Source organism: Anopheles ziemanni, chromosome 2 (assembly GCF_943734765.1).
Source record: "Anopheles ziemanni chromosome 2, idAnoZiCoDA_A2_x.2, whole genome shotgun sequence".
Classification (NCBI taxonomy): Eukaryota; Metazoa; Arthropoda; class Insecta; order Diptera; family Culicidae; genus Anopheles; species Anopheles ziemanni.
In genome coordinates this window covers 55,205,399-55,227,518 of record NC_080705.1, presented here as the reverse complement: position 1 = coordinate 55,227,518, position 22,120 = coordinate 55,205,399, and the positions used below count along the sequence as shown (strand labels likewise).

The 22,120-nt window shown below is 45.6% G+C and overlaps 1 protein-coding gene across 3 annotated transcripts in view; it reads left to right on the top strand.

The window, feature by feature from the left end:
* Window positions 1–22,120, top strand: part of LOC131281869 (four and a half LIM domains protein 2) — a 120,830-nt gene that overhangs the window by 87,682 nt on the left and 11,028 nt on the right. The window contains exons 1-3 of one of the 3 annotated variants that reach the window (XM_058311228.1): window positions 15,835–15,972; window positions 18,577–18,777; window positions 18,850–19,024. In XM_058311228.1, the coding sequence (XP_058167211.1) occupies window positions 15,835–15,972; window positions 18,577–18,777; window positions 18,850–19,024 (514 nt within the window). Of the gene's footprint in view, window positions 1–15,834; window positions 16,011–18,576; window positions 18,778–18,849; window positions 19,025–22,120 lie in introns of those variants that run through there. The other 2 variants (XM_058311227.1, XM_058311226.1) reach the window with 2 other exon arrangements.

Here is a 22,120-nt window from a genome sequence, read left to right as displayed (position 1 = left end):
AGAAATAGAGTGAAAGCATTGTCAGCAAAGCAGTACAAGGTGTACTACTCCGAGGCGATTGTGTAACGGTACTGGTTGCGTAACGGTGGCGTTTGCGTGGTGAAAAAGGTCCTCCTAAGAAGATTAATTGCTCGAGAAAACTCTGTGTATTTGTGATCGTGTGTGTGGGTGTGTGTTGGTGGGCTTGAGGGAGGACATTTGGCAAACGCCACGTCCACCGAAATTAATATTTTCTCTACCATCATCATCGCCAACATCGTCATCGTCAAAATGGGTGTTATGCTGTCGGTGCTAGTGGCCAGCGTTGGTGCGATGGATATCATCTATTGTCTGGCGTTCGCCTCCAATCAGCTCACCGATGGTTCGGAAAATGGGGAACAGCCCGCTGTTGGTGATGTTGGTGACGCAGATTTAGAGCAGTACCGGAACTCGCTGCGCCAGCAGATCGAAGTAGCTCAGCGTGGTCCGAGCGGAAGCGGTGTAACATACGCCCAGGATGGGGTAGCGTATCACGATGGCTACCGGGTGGAGCAACACGACGAGCTCCGCCTCGATGCGCTTATGGAGAAGTTACGTGAGCTGGAGCGTCGAAGTCAAGAAAAGGACGCCCGGCTGGAGGAGATGAGCGTACAGATGAGCGAATTGGAGCGCAATTCCCTCGAGCAGACGCAGATCATCGAAGAACTTCGTTCGCGACCAGTTAGCCGTGCAGCGAGCGTGGAACCGACAAGTTCCGCCAGGGGTTCCATCCGAGCTCCACCTCCTTCTGAAGGCACCGGCACGGAGGATTTTCTTTCGGTGCCGGATGCTGGTGTGCCGCAGATTGTACTCAACGCGGAACCTGATATCGGCGGTGATGATGATCCTCGTCCGAGCTCGAGCAAGTTCCGGCCGATCCGCCGTGATAGTGAGCTGCGAAAGTCGGTCAAACGGCGCTCGGTGACGTCGACCGCGTCGCAGGAGGATCGCCGGGAGGAACTAGAACTGTTGAGCCGAATGGAGGCTGAGGAAGCCGCTCGTGTTGACGACGAAGAGTACACCGTGATCGAGTACACGCGCAACGACTACCTAGGAGGCGACGGGATAAACCGCCGGCATAACATTAGTCCCATTCACGAACTGTGCCAACTGCACGAGGATGAAGACGGTGGTAGCAGTGGCAGACCGTGGTGTCCGGAGCGATCACCCGAGCCCACGCTTGCGGCCAACATTACAAAGCCCTGGGGTGACATCAACCTTGAAGAGATAAAGCGCAAGGAGAAGGCCGTCACGCGCCTCTCGCGTTCAATGTCGATCGAGGAGGAGGAGGGTGGTAGGCCGAGCGATCAGGATGAGGCGGCATCCGGGTCCGAGGTTCAGCGGCAGCGGCCTGCAGAAGAACCGGTGTGTGTGAAACAAAGCAGCGTTGGGCAGCAGCTGCACACGAGCGAATCGGCTCCATCGAACCTGCGCTCCCATTCCAACACACCCGAGCGCGATCATACGAACGAACCGGCGACATTGCGCCGTACAACCAAGGAGTCCAACCTGCCGGGACTACTGCAGCCGGCGACGGAGCAGGAGAGCAAGGCAAGTAGTAGAAGTGTGAGCCCCTGGACCACCGAAATCATTGTTCACACCGAGACGGAGTCCGACTCTGACATCGGCCTGCCCGGGGCTTCCCGTCACCATCACCATACCCAGTTCATGCAATCCAAATCTCCCTCGCCGTATCCCGCCACGCACCCTCCCGATGGCTTTTCCTCTCCCGCCTCCTCCGTAGCCATATCAAACCAGCTCGTTCCGCTTCTGCTCTCCACCGGTCCCCCCACCCCAGCAGAGCCCTATCCCCAACGTCCACGCTCCCCGACGCCGTACGACGAGCCCGGATCGTCTCGCGAGTCCACCCCATCATCATCATCTTCCCCGGCGCTCACGAACGGTGGGTCCGTCAGTCCACAGGCACTTGTGAGTACCGTCACGTTCACCGAAGGAGGAAGCCATCGTCGTCCGCTGGCCGCCATCGATGGTGATGTGGTGAAGATTGTTCTAAAAATCTGTTATCTCGAATTCTAGGGCGTTAACTCATTGACCCCTCGACTCGACTCCATTTCGCCCCGAGAGGGGCTCGAAATCGATGCTGGCACCGAAGGCGACACGGAGTGCGAAGATGTTGAACGTTTGCGCCAAAAACGTAGCAAGTCGCCGAGAAGTAAGTCACCGAGAAGTAAGTCGCCGAGAAGCACGTCCTCACTTGCGGCACCCAATACCAGTGCACGGACGGGAACGGCGGGCCCGACTGGATCTCTATCTCCGCGCCCTCGGTACAAGGAGCGTAAGAGGATCGCCCGTAGCCTCACGCCGATCAACTACGATCAAACGTTTATGGATAGTTTTACCGACCAGCACCTGTCGGTGACTCCGTCCGAGCTGGAGGACTACATCAACAGCATGGATGAGATCAACTTTGTGCCACCGGAGCCGGTCCGACCGAGCTACCTCTATCCTACGAAGGCAACCGGAGATATACCAAGCCTGGTGCTAACCGACGACCAGGGAACTGATGCACAGTTTCATGACGACTTATCGTCAAAGTCATTCTACGGCCAGAGCCATCCGCATGCGGGCGTCACGCTAAACCATCGGGTTAGCTATGTCGAGTGGATTCGCAAGTTCCCGGACAACCAGACGAGTCACCTGACGCTAGAAGACTTTGACAGTGACGACGAAGAGGTGGAAAGCATCATCCGGAAGGCAGCACACGATGGCAACGACGATCACGAGAAGTTCCCTACTGAGCAGCCAAAGACCATCTCCGTTGGAAACACGTCTCAACTAACTCAACCGGAAATAGTCGCTAGTCCTGAAGTCGCACATTCTTCAGAAATCAACGGACGTACCGAGTTCCCGCTGAATCTCACGCCAGCCTATGCAACCCCATCGCCGGTATCGCTGTTGTCGGACCTGTCGGAGCCCTCCTCTAGGATTTCCTCCCAAGCTCCTACCCCTTCCGGTTCCTCTTCCCTTGCCCTCGGCTCACCACTATTTGGCAGTACACCACAGGATCAGCCTCCAGCGAACCATTTCACGCCACTATCCCACTCACCTAACCTGACGAATAACGAGAGTGATGCACAAGGCCACCATCTACAGGCACACGTCGTCAGTACTCCTACAAGCACCTCCCTTAACACTGCACCGCCACGAACGAACCTCACCATTCCCGGTGCATCCCGAACACCGTCGCTTTCGCCACTCCCCGCTGACATAACGCCGGAGGAGTTGGTGTTCGAGATCGGGCACCTCGATGGATTGATCTTTGAAGCACGGAGCCGTGAACCGACACCTAGCCGGAACACCACACCACAAGTGGCGCTGCTTAGTCCGGACGAGCTGGCCTTTGATATTGGAAATCTTGGTGGGCTTATTCTGGGACCACCGAGTCGCAGCGTATCGCCAGTTCCACCACCATCTGGTCCCACTTCTTCCTCCTGGGAGATGGTCGAGCCAGACGATGGACAGACCCAGAATACCACTACCAGCAAATAAACTTCCTAACGGCAGCCGAACGACCAACCACAACAAATCGCTAAACTAAGGAACTACGACGATCAAACGACACACACGAAACACTCGGCAATGGTCACTAAATGAAAGCGAGCTCCAAGTTCTCCCAACTCCCGTTCAGGCGTTCGACAGCCCCTTTCAATCACAAACGAATACAACACTGTACCTACATCGCTTACCTTTGCTTTACTCTGTTCGTTTTAGAGTGCAATAAAAATGGATTGCGAAAGAAAGGCTTTACTAACCTCCTCTTTAGTTTGTTTGTTGTGTTCTACCTTCGTTTTCTATGATAGTAAGTAGGGGCTTCACATTTCGTCGGGATGCTTGTTTCGTTCGGTTTGATGTTTGACAGTCAAGGCCCTGACCAACACATCCCAGTTGTTGACAATTTAATTAGCGTCAGCCAAGGAATACGTTACGGGCCATCAGCCAACCACTTAACGGTTCATCAGCAGTACAGATCAACCGTGTCGCCCCGGTTGGCGCAATACTGTTGGCACAGACACCTGCCCGACCCTCAGTACGTTCCACGTTCGGTGTGGCATGCTTTTGCAGTTCTGGGACAATTCGGCAACAATTATTGCACATTCTTTGCCTGTGTTCACGCGCTCGCGAAACGGCTCTGTCCCGGGTGACATTTTGATCGCTCAAAGTCGGTGATTTATGCAGTCGTCAAAGATCGTCCATTTCGGCCCGATGTTTGATTACTCATTTTTACCGAGGGCAGGACATTGAAGCGTTGAATGTTTACAATGATCCATGGCTGCACCAAATTAGAGTGTAAAAATTAAATGGTGATTTGTGAAATTGAAAGCTACACTACTGTTTGGTTATAACGATAAGATAGGGTATTATATGGGATCTTTAACGGTTTTAGCCTTGCGATGTCGTTAACATTTGTATGACATAAGTTTTCCGGACTGCCGGATCTTTCTCATGGCTTTAAATGCATGAAAATTACTTTGAGGTACACATTTAGGTTTTCTGATTATGCTTCTAATAACAATTGTCATTTTTTAATTAACCTTCCAAAACTCACAGTTTTCTATAAACAAGCTGATGATGGTGACCTTTTATTTGATTTCAAAAATCATGTGTATTTCACGATTCACGAAGAATTCATTAATGAATTTTCAATATTTTGAAAACATGTACGATTATTCATGCAGCATTTTTTCTTAAAGTTTGTTGGAATATTGTGCACGCTTTAGTAGACACAAAGCGTAGCAAATTTTCCCGAACGAATGAAGTCCTTCCCTTCCTTTCCTGCATGAAGATACGCTTCGTGCATCGGCTTGCACCGAGTGTAAACCGTTTTTCTCACGGTCAATCAAGAGGAAAAATGAACCATTTTAAAGTTTTCTCACCTTATCTCTAATTTATTTCGTCCACAAAATGATCGTTTTCGATCCCTCAACGGTTTTTACAGTCTTCAATAAGCACACAATCTTAACGTATTTGTGTGCTGTTAGAATGGTGTGAATAAATGGAATGTTTTATTTAGATTCAGAGCATTCGTTCACTATTCAACATCATCATCATTTTACGACAGAAGAAAAATCGTGAAACTTATTTGCGGTAGCTCATCGATATTATGTATGGTAATATCAAATAATTTAAATTCAACTCACATGAAAACATATCCTTTAATTCACATCTATCTATAATTTGACTAAAGAAGACGAAATCTAGTTGTATCACTTTGTCGCAAAAAGAGCTGACAAAGTGGAATGCGTAACTTTTTGACAGTTCCCCAAATTGGTCCTGGCAATGCGCACATTCAATCTCCTGCTTGCCGATGGAAAAGGATATGTTAAGGAAGAATTCTGAATTTGTTGGATTTTTGGCACTCGCAGGCAGCATCCGCTCCAATCACTTTGTCGGTCGGTGGGCGAGGGTGGCATTTGGTGCGACTGTAAAAATAGAGTCCCATACGAGGATGACGACGACGGTGGAATCGCCACAGTCTCGTTCGCATCGCTTTCTTCATTTTGCTTGCATGCACCCCGCATAATAAATCTATATTTAACCTGATGACTACCTTATGGACGAATTGGCTGGACATGGGACGCTTTGTGCAAATTTCGTGTCTTTCGTTTCCTGTGGTGCAGCCAAAAATTATTAAACCTTTTCGTCGTAAAACATAGTCGTAAGTATTTAAAATGTTTCACCGGCCATTCGTGGGGAGAAAAGAGGAAAACAAGAGTCAACAACTGATGATGACAACACCGAAAGGGGTAACCCGCAAAACGAGGTCGTAAATCAGATCCGCACTCCATCCGAAGGAAAACGATCGACCGGGGCAACCGGGTGAAGGCTGTAATCTGTGGAATTTCCATCAATTTGCTCCTAATCCCGGCGGTGCTCGGCGGCTAATGAGCGAATATCGAGGATGGATGCGTTCTGGTTGTAGCGTTGGGGAAAGAAATGAAACCAAATTGAATTAAATTGAAAAATCCTCCCACTTCTCCCGCTACCGAAAAAATGGTGGCGGCTCAAGTGGTCGTACGTTTTGAGGTGAATCGGTTTTCCCTCCCGCGGCACAGGGTCGATTAAATTCTGCCTCGCTAAAGGAAAACGCAATGTTTCACGGTCGACTTCCGATCGGTTTCGGTTTGGCCTTTAGCCATCGAACCCGGAGAAGACAGAGCGTGGCAGAGCGCGATCGATTGGGGAAGGTTTTTTGCGGGTCCGAAGGGTAGAGCGGCTCCATCGGCGAGTGGAAAGGCGTGTGTAATATTAAATATAAAGATTCCATCCTTTTTCCGCCATTGCTCCGCGCGCCTTTCCCGCGTTGGCATTTTGTCGCGCACGCCACCATCAATTTCGGGTTTTCTTTTCTCTCTAAGACGCTGCGCCGCCATCGGATGCCAACGAATCTTCGTCAGTTTGCCCACGTTGGCGCTGGCGTTGGCAAAACGTGCGGAAAACACAGGAAAAACAGCCGCCATCCCGTGGCGGAGCGGACATTCTGTCGTGTGCCCAGCGATCGTGCCGGGTGCATAATGTGGTTTAACGGTTTCATTTCGGCCCCTGGTGTGTGTGCGGGTGTGTGCGCTTTTCCTGTTTCCCTTTGGGGTTTCCCCCCGTCTGACAGAATGGCGAGGATCGGCGCCAAAAATCCATCCATCGAGGATCCAATGCACTCCCGTTCCGTGCTGTTAAGGTTTTGGGAACGAAGCGGCAGATTAATGGTGTGCGTTTGTTATACCTATACGCCTGTTACGTTATCCATTTCCATCCCACGGGCTGGGATTCCTTAGTTTCATAAGCGAAGCGAGAAAGAGTGTGCGTGTGTGTGAGAGCGAGAGAGATATAGAGAGAACAAAATGTAGGTCCTATAACGCGTCTTCAGTCAGATCTGCACGGATTTCGTTGGCGGGCGAACGATGGAACAATTTGGTTGATTTATTGTTTCAGAAATCTGCAGCATCACCAGCTGTATTTATGGGGTACGCCGCTTGGGTTGGGCGGGGAAAACCTTGGGAAGGAGGAGACAGTAAACAACGACGGCACCGGTGGAAACCCCTGTTTTCCACCTGCGCATTTCGCTCGAGTCCTAGGCTCAAGTCCGAACGCTCCGTGCTCGAGGCGCATAAATGTCGAATGGCGCATCATTGCTTTTCGTGTAAACAGGTCATGGGATTGGTTTAGTTTAGTTTCAACTTTTTCGTCTTCCCTTCGTTTTACGCAAAGTTGAACACCTTCGCCAAGGCCCTGGCCCATGGCAGGGGTTTACCGTTGCTTTTGCTGAGCCGACCGTTGCCCGACACAATGTTTGGAAAAGTCAGCAATTGCTCCGTTCCGAATCCGTTTATGCTGCAATAAACTGACTAACAAACAGGAGAACGTAAATGCGGGTGGTAGGAAAATTCGTGCGTGCGAGTGTGGCTTTGTTACGTAAGGTTGTGAAAATTAAGTCATTCCCTTCGGTGAATGTTATTGTGCGTTCCAGTTCTCTGTTTGAGATTGTTTATGTCGAGATTGAAGCATACTTGAATATTGTATCGAATAGTTTGGTTTATTGTTACCTCGTTGTTAAAAATATAATACCAATATACTTATTTGTGACAAAGAGTGAAAATTTCATTATTTTTTTTATTCTATTATCAAGCGAATCGTTCGAAGTTTCTTTGAAGATTAATGTTGTGATCTCTTCTTTAGCATAGAAGCTTCCGACCTTTTCTTTGTGATTTTCCTGCAGTTATTTTTGGTAAACAATTTTTTTTTTAATTTGAATTATGCGAGTATCGTTACTTAATTAATATTTCTCTTTCTTCGTTTTCTTCTTGGTGTAACGTCCGTCTTGGTCATGCCTGTCCGTTAGGTGATTACTAGACTTTTCCCCTTTGTGTAGGTGGATAGTCAGTCCTCTCGTACAGGGGAGGGTCTGGTCTCGGAACCGGTTTCGGAATTAATATTTATATTGAATTATTCATTATCAGTACCTAATGATTTCTTCTATAATCGTGCACGATGTTGTAGTTGGAAAGCTTTTTCGAATGGCCAACAAAGAATAAATAAATTTTAAACTACATTTCACTCATCATTGGCACAGTGAGAATTTGCAAAAATCTTTTTTTACAATGCACAACCTAAAATATCGTGTAAACTAGCCAAATATTACAAAATCACAAAAAAATAAATAATCAAGGACAACACTAGTTTGCTAGAAAGCGACATTTTAAAAGAATTAGGAAACATTATGGCATTTGAAAAGATGCTGTCGTTATTTTATAAACACATCACAAGTTCGTTTAACACATAATCTATTTTTTCCATTATTTTTTCTACCGCTAAAAACTAATTATGCGTACACATGATTAGGCTTAGCCTACGAAGGCTATTATTTTAATTTATTTTTATTTTCAATGAACATTTGTTGAAAATTCGTAATAAATAAAAAAATTTATATCCAATTTCCAGGATGTGCAATTTCACCAAATATTGCACGTACTGTTTGCTTACCACCATGTGAGGTCAATTATTTCAACCATTTCCAGGTTCTTCGATTCTAAACGCGCTGGTCTAGAGAAGAAGCTCATTTTACTCATACTTATTTATAACAAACGGAAAATCATGATGAATACTCATAATTTGGAAGTCCGGACGTCCAAAACCAGACTTTTCATTGATGGCATCAACGCACAGTTTGGGGACTGTTTGGGGGTACAATATGTTACGGATTATTCAGAGACAATGCCGAAACAGCATCTAACATGTCTTGTCTAGAACGCGTGATGCTAGAGTATTGTATTAAACGCCGCACTCAGAACATGTTTACATCATTATATTACAAATTGATATCGGTTAGTGTTGACAAATTCACAGTTAAGCCTCCACCATACGTGATGAAATCCTGTCTTGCGCTTGCAATCAACAAATCATACCACCACGCTGGGAACTATTTTCCTAAATCACAACTAATAGCTAATGACACGAAATCATTTTCACCCGTTGTTTTTTGTTGTTTCATTTTTCCTTTCCACCAGGTAAGCCAAAATTCTGGGATAGAGGATGAAGGGTAATTCGCGGACCGAAAGTCACCCAAGCTGAAACAGGTAACCGAAGAAAGCAAAACGTTCCCATCCCAGTGGCTCGTGCACCGGCAGGTTTGGCAGTTACGCTTGACCCGAGTCTCGTTGACCCATTTCTGTCAACGCGCCCCTGTCAAATCTATTTCCGCACCGGAATCAGTACCACCACCGTACTCTTACTGTTCTCCACTGATGGTGCACAAAGTTTTTCTGTTCTATGTAATCCCCACACGCGCGCTCACGAGACCGAGACCGTTAGGTGGATCCTTTACCGTATTGTCGACAGACGATTGAAAATAGAAGATAGTGCTGACCAGCGGCGGGACGACTCTGTAATTTAATTGCGTAGTGAAAATTTAGAGTCCCACTAGGACTTACTTTGGAACCGCTGGCTATATGATATTCTTCGGCGCCAACAGCGGCAGTGATCGGTACCGACGATCATTTAGAGGATAATTTGCAATCCGCTAACGAGGTTCGTTTTTGCCCTCGGATGTTACTGGTTCGCCGTCGGACGACGCGGGCTGATTTTCATTAACCATCGGGTGGATGTTTTCCGTTTGTGTGCGCCCCATTTTGTGTTTCACTTTAGCTTCATTTTTATTATTGTGTTTTCCTAGCTTTTTTCCCCCCTGTGCGTTCACTTGTTTGACTCATTTTTCGAACCCGCGCAAGTGTCCATTGATTTATGGTTGCTCGTAAAACGTCGTCGTAACAACCGGGCGAGCGTGTGCGAGTGATCGTTCTCTCAGGATTCGGTGGAAAACACTTCAATCGCGCTGATTGGTTGGTGGTTGGATTTCCGGTGGCAGTGGAGATTTGTTTGGGAGCGTTTGGGGGGTTTGGGAAAACAGTCAACGACGGTACACAACAAACCCCGACTCTTTTTACAGCCGATTTGCGTGCAAGGAATCGCACGCTTCGCACGTCTTTTATTTTCACTACGCTTTGGGTGGTTTATTTTTGTTTAACTCAAAACTTATTATCCTGCCGCCGTCGTGCTGTTGTCGGCGTTGGGACGGAAATATAAAACGTAAACCATGTACCCGCACAAACATGCCCCGTTTCCGACAAAACACCTTCCCAACCCGCATGCCTCGGATTTTTTCCTCGCATCGAAATCACATTAAGCAACAAGGCGATCGTCTTTTGATTGAAAACCGAAAGCCACTGCAAATATTTATGCCTCCGCAGTTTATGAGCCGAGGAAGGATTATTTATTTATCCTTACGACTGACGCGGTTGCAAACGGTGGTGGTAAACCGTGAATAAACTAACACTGCCATTAACCAGGTCCAACAAATTATCCACTTTTACCACTCGGGTTTTGGTTGGGGGGAAAACCCATTTCTTTTCGAGGTTTCGAACGGGACACGGGGGTGACAAAATTTTACTGAGCACAGGAAGGCGTGAAAAATGCAATCGGATGGCAATTAAGAATAATCACTGCGCTACGGTGGAGTATTTATATTGTCAGCTGGGGCGAATGTTTTTTTAGCGTTTAAATTGTGGCTATTAGTTTCATCAACAAAGGTTCGTCAAAGATTATCGTTATGATTTGATGACAGATATGACCGGCTTTCGTTTCTCTTGCGACGCGGTTTTTAATCTGAGAAGCGTAAATCACGACGTGACTAGGATTAGTGTGGAACAAATCGAGAAGCCGTTAACGATGCAAAATTGTTTAAATGATTCGTAGTTTGTTTTTGAATGCTTTATGCGAGCGTTATTTATTCATCACGTTCGCAAAGAAAAAGCACAAGAAGAATAATCATTTAACCCACAGCATCGTTGTGTCACTCGTTGTTTTTCAATTCGGCCCACCCGCACCGGCTGTATCGTACTCCAATATAAGGATTAGCGAAAGGTTGCCGCGGAAAACGGGAGCGTCACAGATCGCGCAGCTCAATGTTTCTCCGGGTGACGGGTGAAAATTTATCAATCTTGCCTGCTCAACCACGACGTCAAGCAAGAAAAATGAATCACTGGCGGATTTCGTTCGGGGGTGGACGATATCCGGGGGTGATCTATTTTCCTGCGAGTTGTTTGTTCTTCTGATGAGGTTCTTTTTCGTTTTGGTTTTTGAGACACCCCAAGAGTTATGGTTCGCGATCCCGAAGAAGTCGATGTGTAACGAGTGCAAAAGTGACCTTAGCCGAACATAATAACAACGGCGTCCGAGAGCCGATGGGCGTGAAGCGATCGCATTCGCTCGTTTTTTGGTAGATTTTGCTTCCCTTTTTCCGTCGAACGGAAAAGCGGGAAGTTTGCTGCTGCTTTCCCGACGATTCGAGGCCTTCACGGGGCGTCGATGGTCGGAAATAGGCAAACGATCGTAATGTTGAAGATAGGATCAAGATCGTCTCGGTTATGGTCTTTTTATTCATTCTATTTTATTGTTTTCTGTTTGCGGTTCGTTCAAGAAACGATGACGCAGATAAAAATCCACTCGTGACGTTCTATGACGTGCGGCTCGTTCGTGTGCAAGAAAGTGCTTGATTGCTTTATCTAATCCTTTTTCGCTCGTTAAACTCGATTTTACGAATTAATTTTTTAACGCATTTTTTTATTGGTGTTTACAACTGTTGAATGAATTTTTAGAATAAGGTGAAGGAAATATTAAGCTCAGAAGAGTTAACTAGGCAACGTTTCGGGATAGTCGATTCCGAGTAATAGAAAATGATGTTCGTGCTGGTGATGCTGCTGAGTCGCTTGAAAAATAATTCACTCTGTTACTACGGAATTTAGTTTTTGTTGTCATAAGGTTTAAATATGAAATGTTCAAGTTTGTTTTGGTTTATCAAATTGGCACACCTACAATCGGAAAAAAAACCTACAATGGAAAATTTGTATTATTTTAAGAACAAATGTTGTTGGATTTCTTTTTTCATACATTTGAGACTTTTCTTCAAACTCATAAGGGATCAAACTGTGATGATAAATTGGGCAAAAAACTACGCCACAAAACAACAAATGTGCGAATGCCGCTGCAATGACATCCGGTGGCGGGTGACGCCTCGAAAATTCGTTTGAAAAATGATGCCAAAAAGATTTTCTACTGCTGATGGCAGCCGCCACCCATCATCAGCGCAGCCCACGGAAGTTTCATTAGTCTTTTTCTCTTTGAAACCGCACTATCCCAGTCTAGAATGGTGGGAAAATCCACGGAACGAACGTGTTGGTGGATCGTGTTCGCTATCGTCAATGTTTCTTTCGCGTACGCCTTTGCTTGTTGTGCGTTCAATTTTGCGGTCGTATCTCTAATTATTGAAAAATGGTAAAACATGTCGACATGTTACACGCTGTCTTCTACTTCTCGGTTACATTGCATCCTTCCGTCCGTCCCTTGCCCCTGGCTCGCTCCGGTGGTCGAGCTGATGGTTTCAAACCGTTCCCGTCAGATAAATCCAAGGGCGAACCCAGCACCCAGCCGGCGAGCAGCGAACAGGTGGGCGACGTCGCTGGCCACGATCGGTTTCGGCGTTGGCCGTTGGCTGCCGTTCGGCGGGGACCACTCTTTGACCTTAGCAGTGTTCTGCGATTTTTTGTCGGTGAGGTGCCAAGTGCCACCCAAAACATTGCACTGACCGGACAGGAGCACGAGGCCAGGCGTGGGCTTGGAGTTGCCGCGGTTTGCACTTTAACGGCGAAAGGCCTTGTTCTTTCGCGATAAGTTTTCCTTGAGCAGACCGTACGCGTTTAATTCACAAGCTGGTTTCTAGTTTGTTTAACCATTTCCTTTTCTGGTCGGTGGCCATATTAATCAATAGTTTATTCTAATTTGTAAACTGCATTGGCTGTTTGTTTTTAAAATTATATCTTGACGGTTTGTATGTGTATTATGCATTTTAGTTTTTATTTTTAAAATTTGACGGAATGTGTTTCACATTCATTATACCATAAAATCTGAACAAAATTGAACGAAAATCAATCAAATCATTAAGCAAGAGGAAAATAATTTATGAAAAAAGCAGTTTCATTGCATCATTGCACAAACCACCCCATTTTTTAAAGCTGATCAATTTTTTCATCATCTGAATGGGCGCCACTTTGTTTATTACACCGTGGAAAAGGGAACTCAAGGGAATGAAAATTCAGGAAAATCATTTCGTGATATTAGTATACAGAAATATATCTTTTTATAGGCTTTCCAATTTCCTGATTTAACGTCGTTTCAAAATAGTTGTTATAATCGACTTAATATCATGCAAGATTAGCTTTGAAATATTAGCCCTTTCAAAATATTCGACAATGTACTGTTCTCAATATATAAATTTAGTATTTTTAGATTTAGTATTGATTTAGTATTTTTTCTTCACTTTTCGATCGAACGTGAAAATTTATCTTTCTAGAAGAAAGCAATCTAGATATGTTTATTTACGCATAAAATTTCACAGTCGGTTCAAATCCTTTCATGTCGGCGCATGATAAGCGGTCGTTAAACTCCCTTTATAAAACGCCGGCCAAAACGCTAGCGTATTTATGTCGTGTGCGTTTATTGACTAAATTACGTACCTCTGCAGCAAAACGTTCGAGTGAACTGCTTCGTGCCGCGTACCCCTTCGGCGTGGAAAGTGGCGAGTGAAAATTAAAATGGAAACAGGAAAACTCGATTGTGCCGGGCCAGTTCTTGCGCGTCCCTGGCCTGGCTCTGCGATGCGTTGAAGGAAAAATCACTTCACAGTTGTGTTGTTGAGGTTTCGGTTTTCCCTCACATGAATGTCCAATTTGGTTTTTCTCTCTTGGTTTCTTCTTATTTCCTGTCGGACAGGGTAATCGTTTCTTTGACCTCACTCGCTCTCTCTCCCTCTCTTAGTTGCCGTCTGCACCGCCTGTCAGTGTTGGGTCACGAAAATTGGTCCGTTTGTGTCCTACTGAGCGACGGCCCGGACGGGAAAATAGCGGTGCAAACCGGTGGAAAACGACACACTGGGGTGGGAGCGATGTATTAGCCCCTCCCCAACGATCGAGAAGTTTGTTCGGGTCGTGTGCAGCAACGAAATTATTGCCACCGTCTGACGAAAGCGAAAAAAAAATATTTTCAAAAAGGCACGGGCGACGGAAAATCTTTACCCTTCCGTCGGCACGTGCTGTGTTTGCTTCCCCGGGGAGGCTCACTAAATCCATTTTCCCTACTGTCGAAAGCAAAACTCAATATTTTCAAGCTACTCTCTAGACAAACAGTATTTTGTTTAGCAAAGACAGAGAGATAACAGTGTGCGACAGGGAGGCAGAGTAGATGGTACACATATTTTCATTCATTAAAACTCGAAAGAGAGCGAGGCATTGCGATCTTCTTGCTCCACCGTGGTGGCGGTGAACTACTCCCCCATCACGCGTTTACCAGAATTTAACGGGAGGAAAATCCGTTAGGAAAACGACGCGTGCCACGACGATCTCTTCTACGGTGAGTGTTCGAGAGCACAGTCGGGGGTTTCCATTCGCACCAATATAGCGCCTTGGATGGGGGCTGGGATGATTGGCGGGGAGCACAGACACAATTTTCCTCTTGTTTGCCGCGTTTGTCGTAATGTTGCCATTATGTTTGGCTTGAAAACAATCTTAGATATTTTGTTTTGGATCCCATTTTCGCGTTTGTTTATGATTTCAGTAGTTTATAATTCACCAAAGGAGAACAAAATATTGCAAATATATTATTTGAATCTGAACAACATAAATTGATTTAATCTTGTGTCGGATGGACTGACTTATTGGATAAGCTAACTTGTTTATTGATCTCTCAAATTGGTTCTGACAGACTGCGACTTAATTGTTGGAAAATAAATAAAAATATTCACAGATGAATAATTTTTTTATTTTGCACGATTAATTGTCCACGTAACAAGAAAAACAAGCAAAATAAAATCGTTGTTTTCCTAGCGTCTCGAATGGAGTAGAAAGATGTTTATGAGCACTCCTTCTGGAAAATATGGAGTTGCTTGTGCTTGCATTTGCATTTTGCAAAAAATTTGGAGTTGCTTGTGCTAGACATTATTTTCTCTGGAGCACCACAATTCGTATAAGATCTTCAGAATCATATAAACAACATATGTTTGGTGCGCATAAAATAACTAATAGCCAACGGCGCCTGCGCGTACATTTCCACGCCACCATCTCTGTTGAACGAGAACGGGGTGAAGATTTTTCCCGGACACTCAGAGTCGTAACGGAGAGTACTAGAATTTTCTCCCGATGTTTGGTTTTGCGAGGAGAAGGGTGGAGCAGGGTTAAAAAGAGGACACCTGACAAACGTGCGCAAAACACAGGACGCTCACACGGCACGCTTTTCCGCTGACCGACTCCGGTGACGTGTGTGGTCGGGAAAATGAGTGCGCACACGAACATCGTTCCTTCTCTGCCCAGAATCCGTTGCTAGGGAGGAACTCAGCATTAGGCCAGCTGCACCGAGACCGCCCCGGTTCTGGCCCGGTCTGGCGCGATCAGTTCACGCACGGTTCGCACAGTTCGTGTTCAGCTTAGCTTAAACGTAGTAACGAAAACTTTTCTGTGCTTCGCGGGGAAGCAAACAACTTCTCCAAAGGCTAATTTCATTGTCGCGCTTCGTTCTGCCTCTCGGGAAAGAAGGAGAACGGTTCGTCTATCCGCCATCTGTTGAAACGATTTTTTAAGCAGTTCTAGTACTCGCGAGCGTGTGTGCGTGTGTGTGAGTTTGTGCCGGCATTCTGTTCGCGATCGCGAATTCGCTTTTGGAACACTCTTTCGGAAATCTAAATTATCCACCACCAGCAAAATGGCCGATGTTGAAGTGATGCACTCGACGGTCGAGGTGAAGAAGACGCGCAAAGTGAAAAAGACCACCACCAAGCGCCGCGAGTCGTCGGACCAGAGCGGCGAGGTGTCCATCACCGAGATGGAGACGACGGATTCGGTCAACCAGAGCCTGAACGCCATCGACGACAAGCAGGGGTAACGAAAGGAAGAGAGCACCCCTCGAGGGTTTCCTCGAGGGAAACTGCGGTGGAAATCGTCATCATCACCCCGTCCGGACGTGATTGTCCTTTGGGAGAGTTTCCTTTTTGGAGGAGACCTCCATAAACCTCTTTTGCGGTTGTCACACGCGACGTTTAGCCGGGGATTAAACTCCACACGGTAACCGGATAGCTTTCCTGAGGGACACCGGGAACTGTGTCCGGTGGTCGCTCCGGTGTTGCGAAAATCCAATTATTACTGCACTTTGAACGTGACTAAATTAGGTGTGAGTGTAAGTTTTCGTCTTTCTTTTCGCACCGACCCGACCGGTCCTTTCTTGGGCGATGGCATGAATTTATGGGTCTGTGCACCTTGGAAGGGACCGGGAGCTTCAGACGGCGGCGCAGGCTCATGAAATAATCGTGAATTGCGATATCTTAGCCACAAATCGAATTACATCGGGTGAACATGGGTTTTCGATCGGCACCAATGAAAGGGGATGTCGATGGCCGTGCAGAAGTGTCATTGGCTTCGGGGTTGCGCGATGCGTGTGAAGATAAAGCATTAATATTCCTTCGAATATTCGTCTCGCCGCGACGACCGCGACTATCGAACTTCAAGGAGACATTTCCGAGCGATAAATAACCACAAAGCGATTGTGTTCAGCGAATAGTGCGGCGATCCGCGCCGATTGATCGTGATAATAATTTAAAACCAACTTACTGTAAAATTTCTTTGCTTCATACATTTTCAATTTTTTTCTTAGTTTAAAAAACAATTCGTAAGTTTTGGCCATCAGATAAATCGTTTCAATAGTCATAAGATAATAGAACTCTCAAAATTTAATTTGAAATATGTTTCCTCAAATAATTATCTGAATATTCTCCTATATTGAAGATTTTAAAAAGATTGAAAAAAAAAATTATAGTTGTAACTGTAAGCTTAAACTATGTTACTTCAAGACATTATATGCTTGGAAAAGAGTTCAATGCATCTATTGAAGATTTGACAAAAATTAAAAACATAACCTTTGTTATAACTATATAATTTTAAATTTTTAAACATTTTAAAATGTTACTCCATCGGGGATTCACTTTCCAGACCTGATACGCTTGGAAAAGAACTCAATGCATGTTTATTTTCTGCTTCTCCGATCGTGTTAGATAATAATAGCACACGGACTTTTTTACTTGTAAAATAAAATATCATCGACCTCTTTATGCGGCGCATTACGCGATCGACGAAAAGGAGCGGGAATCCCGGGAGCGCGATGGATTTTTGCCGACGTGACTCTTGTTCGCGGAAATGCGCGCCCTACCAGGGCCAAAAATAAAATGCTATCGAAGTGTGAAAACTCACCAGACCGGGCAAGAGTTGTACGGGCAGGGTTCGGTTCGGTTAACTTTTCATCGATATCCACCTACTGGCACGAGGCGTCGAGAGAGTTGTGTTTAATTTGTTTCCAGAGCAAAACGATTCGAGAACGAAACACTGGCAAAAAGCATGCCTTATGACCTTTGCCAGGATGAGCATATGCATATTTCTGGCCATGCAGCTCATGCCGAACAGCAATTCCCCGGACCGTTGCTTTAGAGAACGCTAAAGATCTAGTCCAAACACGGGACACAAGTTCTGCTACTTGCTGGGATGGTAAAATGGAACGATCGCTCCCACACTCACGTCCCAGATGATATTCATATGTCTGGTCTGGTGTTAGGGGGAGGAAGGTTTTCGTTTTTGCACTCGGCCCGCTCGCATGACCGAATTTCGGCCGGTGCGCAACCAAACATTTGATCTCCAATGTATTGGGCTTATTTTTAGAACAACACACATTCGGCCCCCAAGACTGACTTGAGCTGCAGGGGCCCAAGCGGTGAAGATGTTGGGATATGCTCTTGGGCTGGTTGAAGAATAGCGGAAAACCACATGGAAACGAGCGAGGCAAAAATGCATTCGGTAGCGAACGCAAAGCAGCATCAAAATATTCAAAACAAATATGTTGTCGACAGCTTGAAGCTAAGTGTGTTATGATTTTGCTCACGCAGCGAAACATAGACGGCATTTTGTGGGTTGGAAAATTGGTGAAATGAACTGAATTCCGACTACTTGTGGCTCGTAGGCGTGTTGGGTGATGATGATGATGACTCCAGTCCAGTTGAACCGCACTCGTCTTTCGTTATCCCTGCTCTAACTTTAAGGTACAGACAAATATTATTTAAGGTTTCGAAAGTTCGTTCTTTATTCAAAGTGGTTACAATATGAAAAATATTCTCTTCAGAAACTAATTTCAATCCTCATTCCTGAAACATTTAACATCCAGTAGTTTTAAAGTTTAATTCATACTTTTGCCACTTCACTCTGATGAAGCGTTTAATGAGTTTGTTCTTACTTTGAGTGTAGATATTTGTTCTATATGCGCATGTGTCCTATCTTTAAAGACATTTATTTTGGATTGAATTATGTGAATCTTACCAATTGTGTGAATTGAAATTATTTCAATTCAAACCAAATCAAACTTTGATATCGATAACGAATTGAGCATGTGTTTTGTTTTTTCCTACAGCTTATTTTCAGTGGCGAGTACACCAAAGCCATGTCGAAGGACTGGCACTCGGGTCACTTCTGCTGCTGGCAGTGCGACGAAAGCCTGACCGGCCAACGGTACGTTCTGCGCGACGAGCACCCGTACTGCATCAAGTGCTACGAGAACGTGTTCGCCAACGTCTGCGAGGAATGCAACAAGACTATCGGTATCGATTCGAAGGTAGGCGAAGGTTGTGGAAAATTGAGGAGGAAGTGTATCAACTAACGGATGAAAATCAATTTCTTTACGTAGGATCTCTCGTACAAGGACAAGCACTGGCACGAAGCCTGCTTCCTGTGCAACAAGTGTCGCATTTCGCTGGTGGATAAACAGTTCGGCTCCAAGGCGGACAAAATCTACTGCGGTAACTGCTATGACGCCCAGTTCGCGTCCCGCTGCGATGGCTGCGGCGAAATCTTCCGTGCCGGTAAGTAGGAAAAAAGGATAGAGAAATATGGGTTTCCTCTTTTCTGTGATTGCTCCAAACACATTAATCTTTAAGGATCAAAAGTAGGTTTTCTGTAGAAAAAACTTTTTGGGTATTTGAAAGTTTTAAAAGTGTGGCAAATTGAAAGTGCGCCAAGAAATCAATGCACAAATAGTTATACATACGAGGTTTCACAAAACAATATCTAAATTAAAAGAATGAAAAGAGTAGAGTATATTTTGCGTAAAATGGCCTTTTTGATTCCCTTGGTGCCGTTCTTCCTGAAGAATTGTTATAATTTGTACTTCATTTTCTCAGGTTAAGTTTTTTTTTAAAATATTCGTTTAGTGGCGTCCATCTGCCGCTTCAAAATAAAATCAAAACACAGGGCAACGATTTGATTGAAAGGAGTACGATGTGGTTTCTAATCAACCTCGAAAGCCATCTGGTTTATTCATATCCATCCGCTTCCCGGCAACTCAACGACCAACCAAAACTCCAATCGATACGATAAATACATCGACTTCATACATGTTGTGTCTGTTGCTACTGAAAAAAGCGACACAGACTATAAATAACCAGAAGTTTTCGATTACTAAGTCCACAGCGCAACCATAAGATCGAATCTTGAGTCAAGTTCAGAACGGGATTAGGCTGATGGAGTTTTTCTTTCAATTAGCATTAATCATCTTATTGAAACATACGAATGATCTGCGATCTACGAACGGCAGACCATGACCGAACACTTGTACTAGGACTTAGTCGATCTTGGATCTTTCAGCCTACTACAAATCTTGTCAAATCTACAACCTACATTATGTGTCATGGATACCTTCTTAAAAAAAGATCGTGTTTGAAAAAAAAAATAAAAATAACAAAAGACTTCAAGGTATGTCGATGCCACAAGCAATAAATCAGCAACTCCGCGAGGTTCTTAACAAAACTCGTCGCCGCATGTGTCTAGTGTGTACAGTGACATAATCCACCTTTGGGTTCTTTAACGGAAAGATGATTAATTACACGGATCGGTGTAACACACACCGAAAATCGTGTTCGAGATGAAACGGGGACAGTTTGCACTTGTACAACAAAGAATATCTCCAAGAAGGCGCGAGGTACTTGCGATACTTAGCGGGGGTTTTCTCCTTTTTTGTCTCGTGGACAGTGTTTTATTTTGGCCTTTGTTTGCTCAACGAGCTTCCCGTTGGCGATGGTCGTGAAATAATTAAATTCAATTGGAGTTCAAGACACAAATCTCGCGTGTCGCATCCCGAACCGAAAGAGCACGCACGGTTCATGCTATTCGTTTTAGCCTGACCTACAAAGTCCCCCAGGCAACTGGAGCCAGATGAGCGCATCCCATGCTTCTTTTTCCTGCTTGTTTTGCTTGAAACCTTTCGCCAAATGACCTAAGCGATCGGTCACACAAACAAGGTTCCGGCGTATGATTTGTGATCTGGATTACGTCATGGGGGGTTTCTGTCCCTGAGTGTGAGGCGAGTTCCCACTGCACTTGCCCTCCTTCCAGACGACCAGCGCGAGACAGATGAGAGGCTCGTAAATTAGTCAAATAAAGAGATCACACCCTATCTTCAGCCTTGGCATCCGATTTGTGCGGACAGGATCGACAACGGCGGAAAGTTTACCACCATCCCGTGTTCTTTTTTCTTCCTCCCTCCCGGTCCTGCCTTTTGACGAGGAACAACATCAATTATAACATTACGGGGAACGGGCGGAAGCGTGATATTCGGCTTTTGTTGCAGCTGTAGACATGCACGAACGCAAGACAAAATTGAGGAATGACCCTCGAATTGAGCAGCCGTACCGCGTAGGTGTCCCATTGCTCCAGGCAGATCCTTCCTCTCCCAAGGAGGCCATAGCAGCCAGACATTGAACTCGAAAACGACTTCATAAACCCAAGGGAGCGCAAGCTTTCTGGGGATCGAATAACTTTCACTCTCCGTGGCAACCCTGCGCCGATCAGCGTATTATACATGGCCGTGGGCTTAATTTCCATCCTTTATGGCTTTTTCTGCGGCTGTAGAACAATGGGGGCCGCCATTATTTCGGGGTGGTAAATTGCCACCAGGGGCAGTTATCGGCCGCGTGGGGTCACGACGTCGTTGGCGTGACGCTGAGCCTCACTTGTTAAGGACCAGTGCGACCTGTTGCAGCCGACGTTTTTAAAACCATTCGGTGTTCTTTTTATGTGGTGCCCTCTCGTTTTATAGCGCCAATTACAAGTGCTGTCCGAAATGGTGCACAAGCTAATAAAGTTATTTTATTTCACCGTTTGGCAAATTGGAGTCCTGCGGGTGGGGGTTTATAACCGCCAACTACGATCGTGTCTTATGGAAGCGAAATATTTTCTCCCCTCTGGTGATGGTTATATTTATTGATTTAAATTAGTATAAATTAAAAAAAAACTAGGAGAGGTTGCAACTCGATATCTCCAAAAAAGGTCGCGTTGGTCAGTTTGACAAGTTGACAGCTACTCTACCGCAGCCAACACCGGAACTAGGTTTCCCATTGTCTAACGGTTTTAGGTCAAGTAAATTATTCGCAGATCAATTCCAAAATGAGACATTTATGGACAGTTTCCATATCGTAAAACTTGATACCTCTCAATAGGTGCCATAAAAAAACGCACTCACACACAAACGACACGCTTGAAGGAGTTGCGAACCCCAACTTGGTTCGCATGGAGTAAGGCATAGAAATGCTGGACAACGATCAAACCTCTAATCGAGTTCTCCACGAATGCGTGCGTAGGAGTTTCACCCCCGGTTTCTAAGGATGCGTGTGACGATCCGATCGCCGTGATCCGATTTGTCATGCTTCGCCCGAGTCCCCTCGAACAACGTGGGAGTCACCGGAGAACCATCCAGCAGTAGCGTGCGGAATGCTGCGGGCGATGTTTGTTTTATGCTGTGTTATGGATGCCATTCCGATCACGCCTTCGGCTCTTCGCCTTCTTCTAATCCGGAAGCTTTACGCGCACTCACCCGGCGCCACAAATCCTATGAATCATTCTGCCACGTGGCGGAACAACACACTAAGAATCCGCAATAAGGCAAGAGAAAGACGATCGTCTTC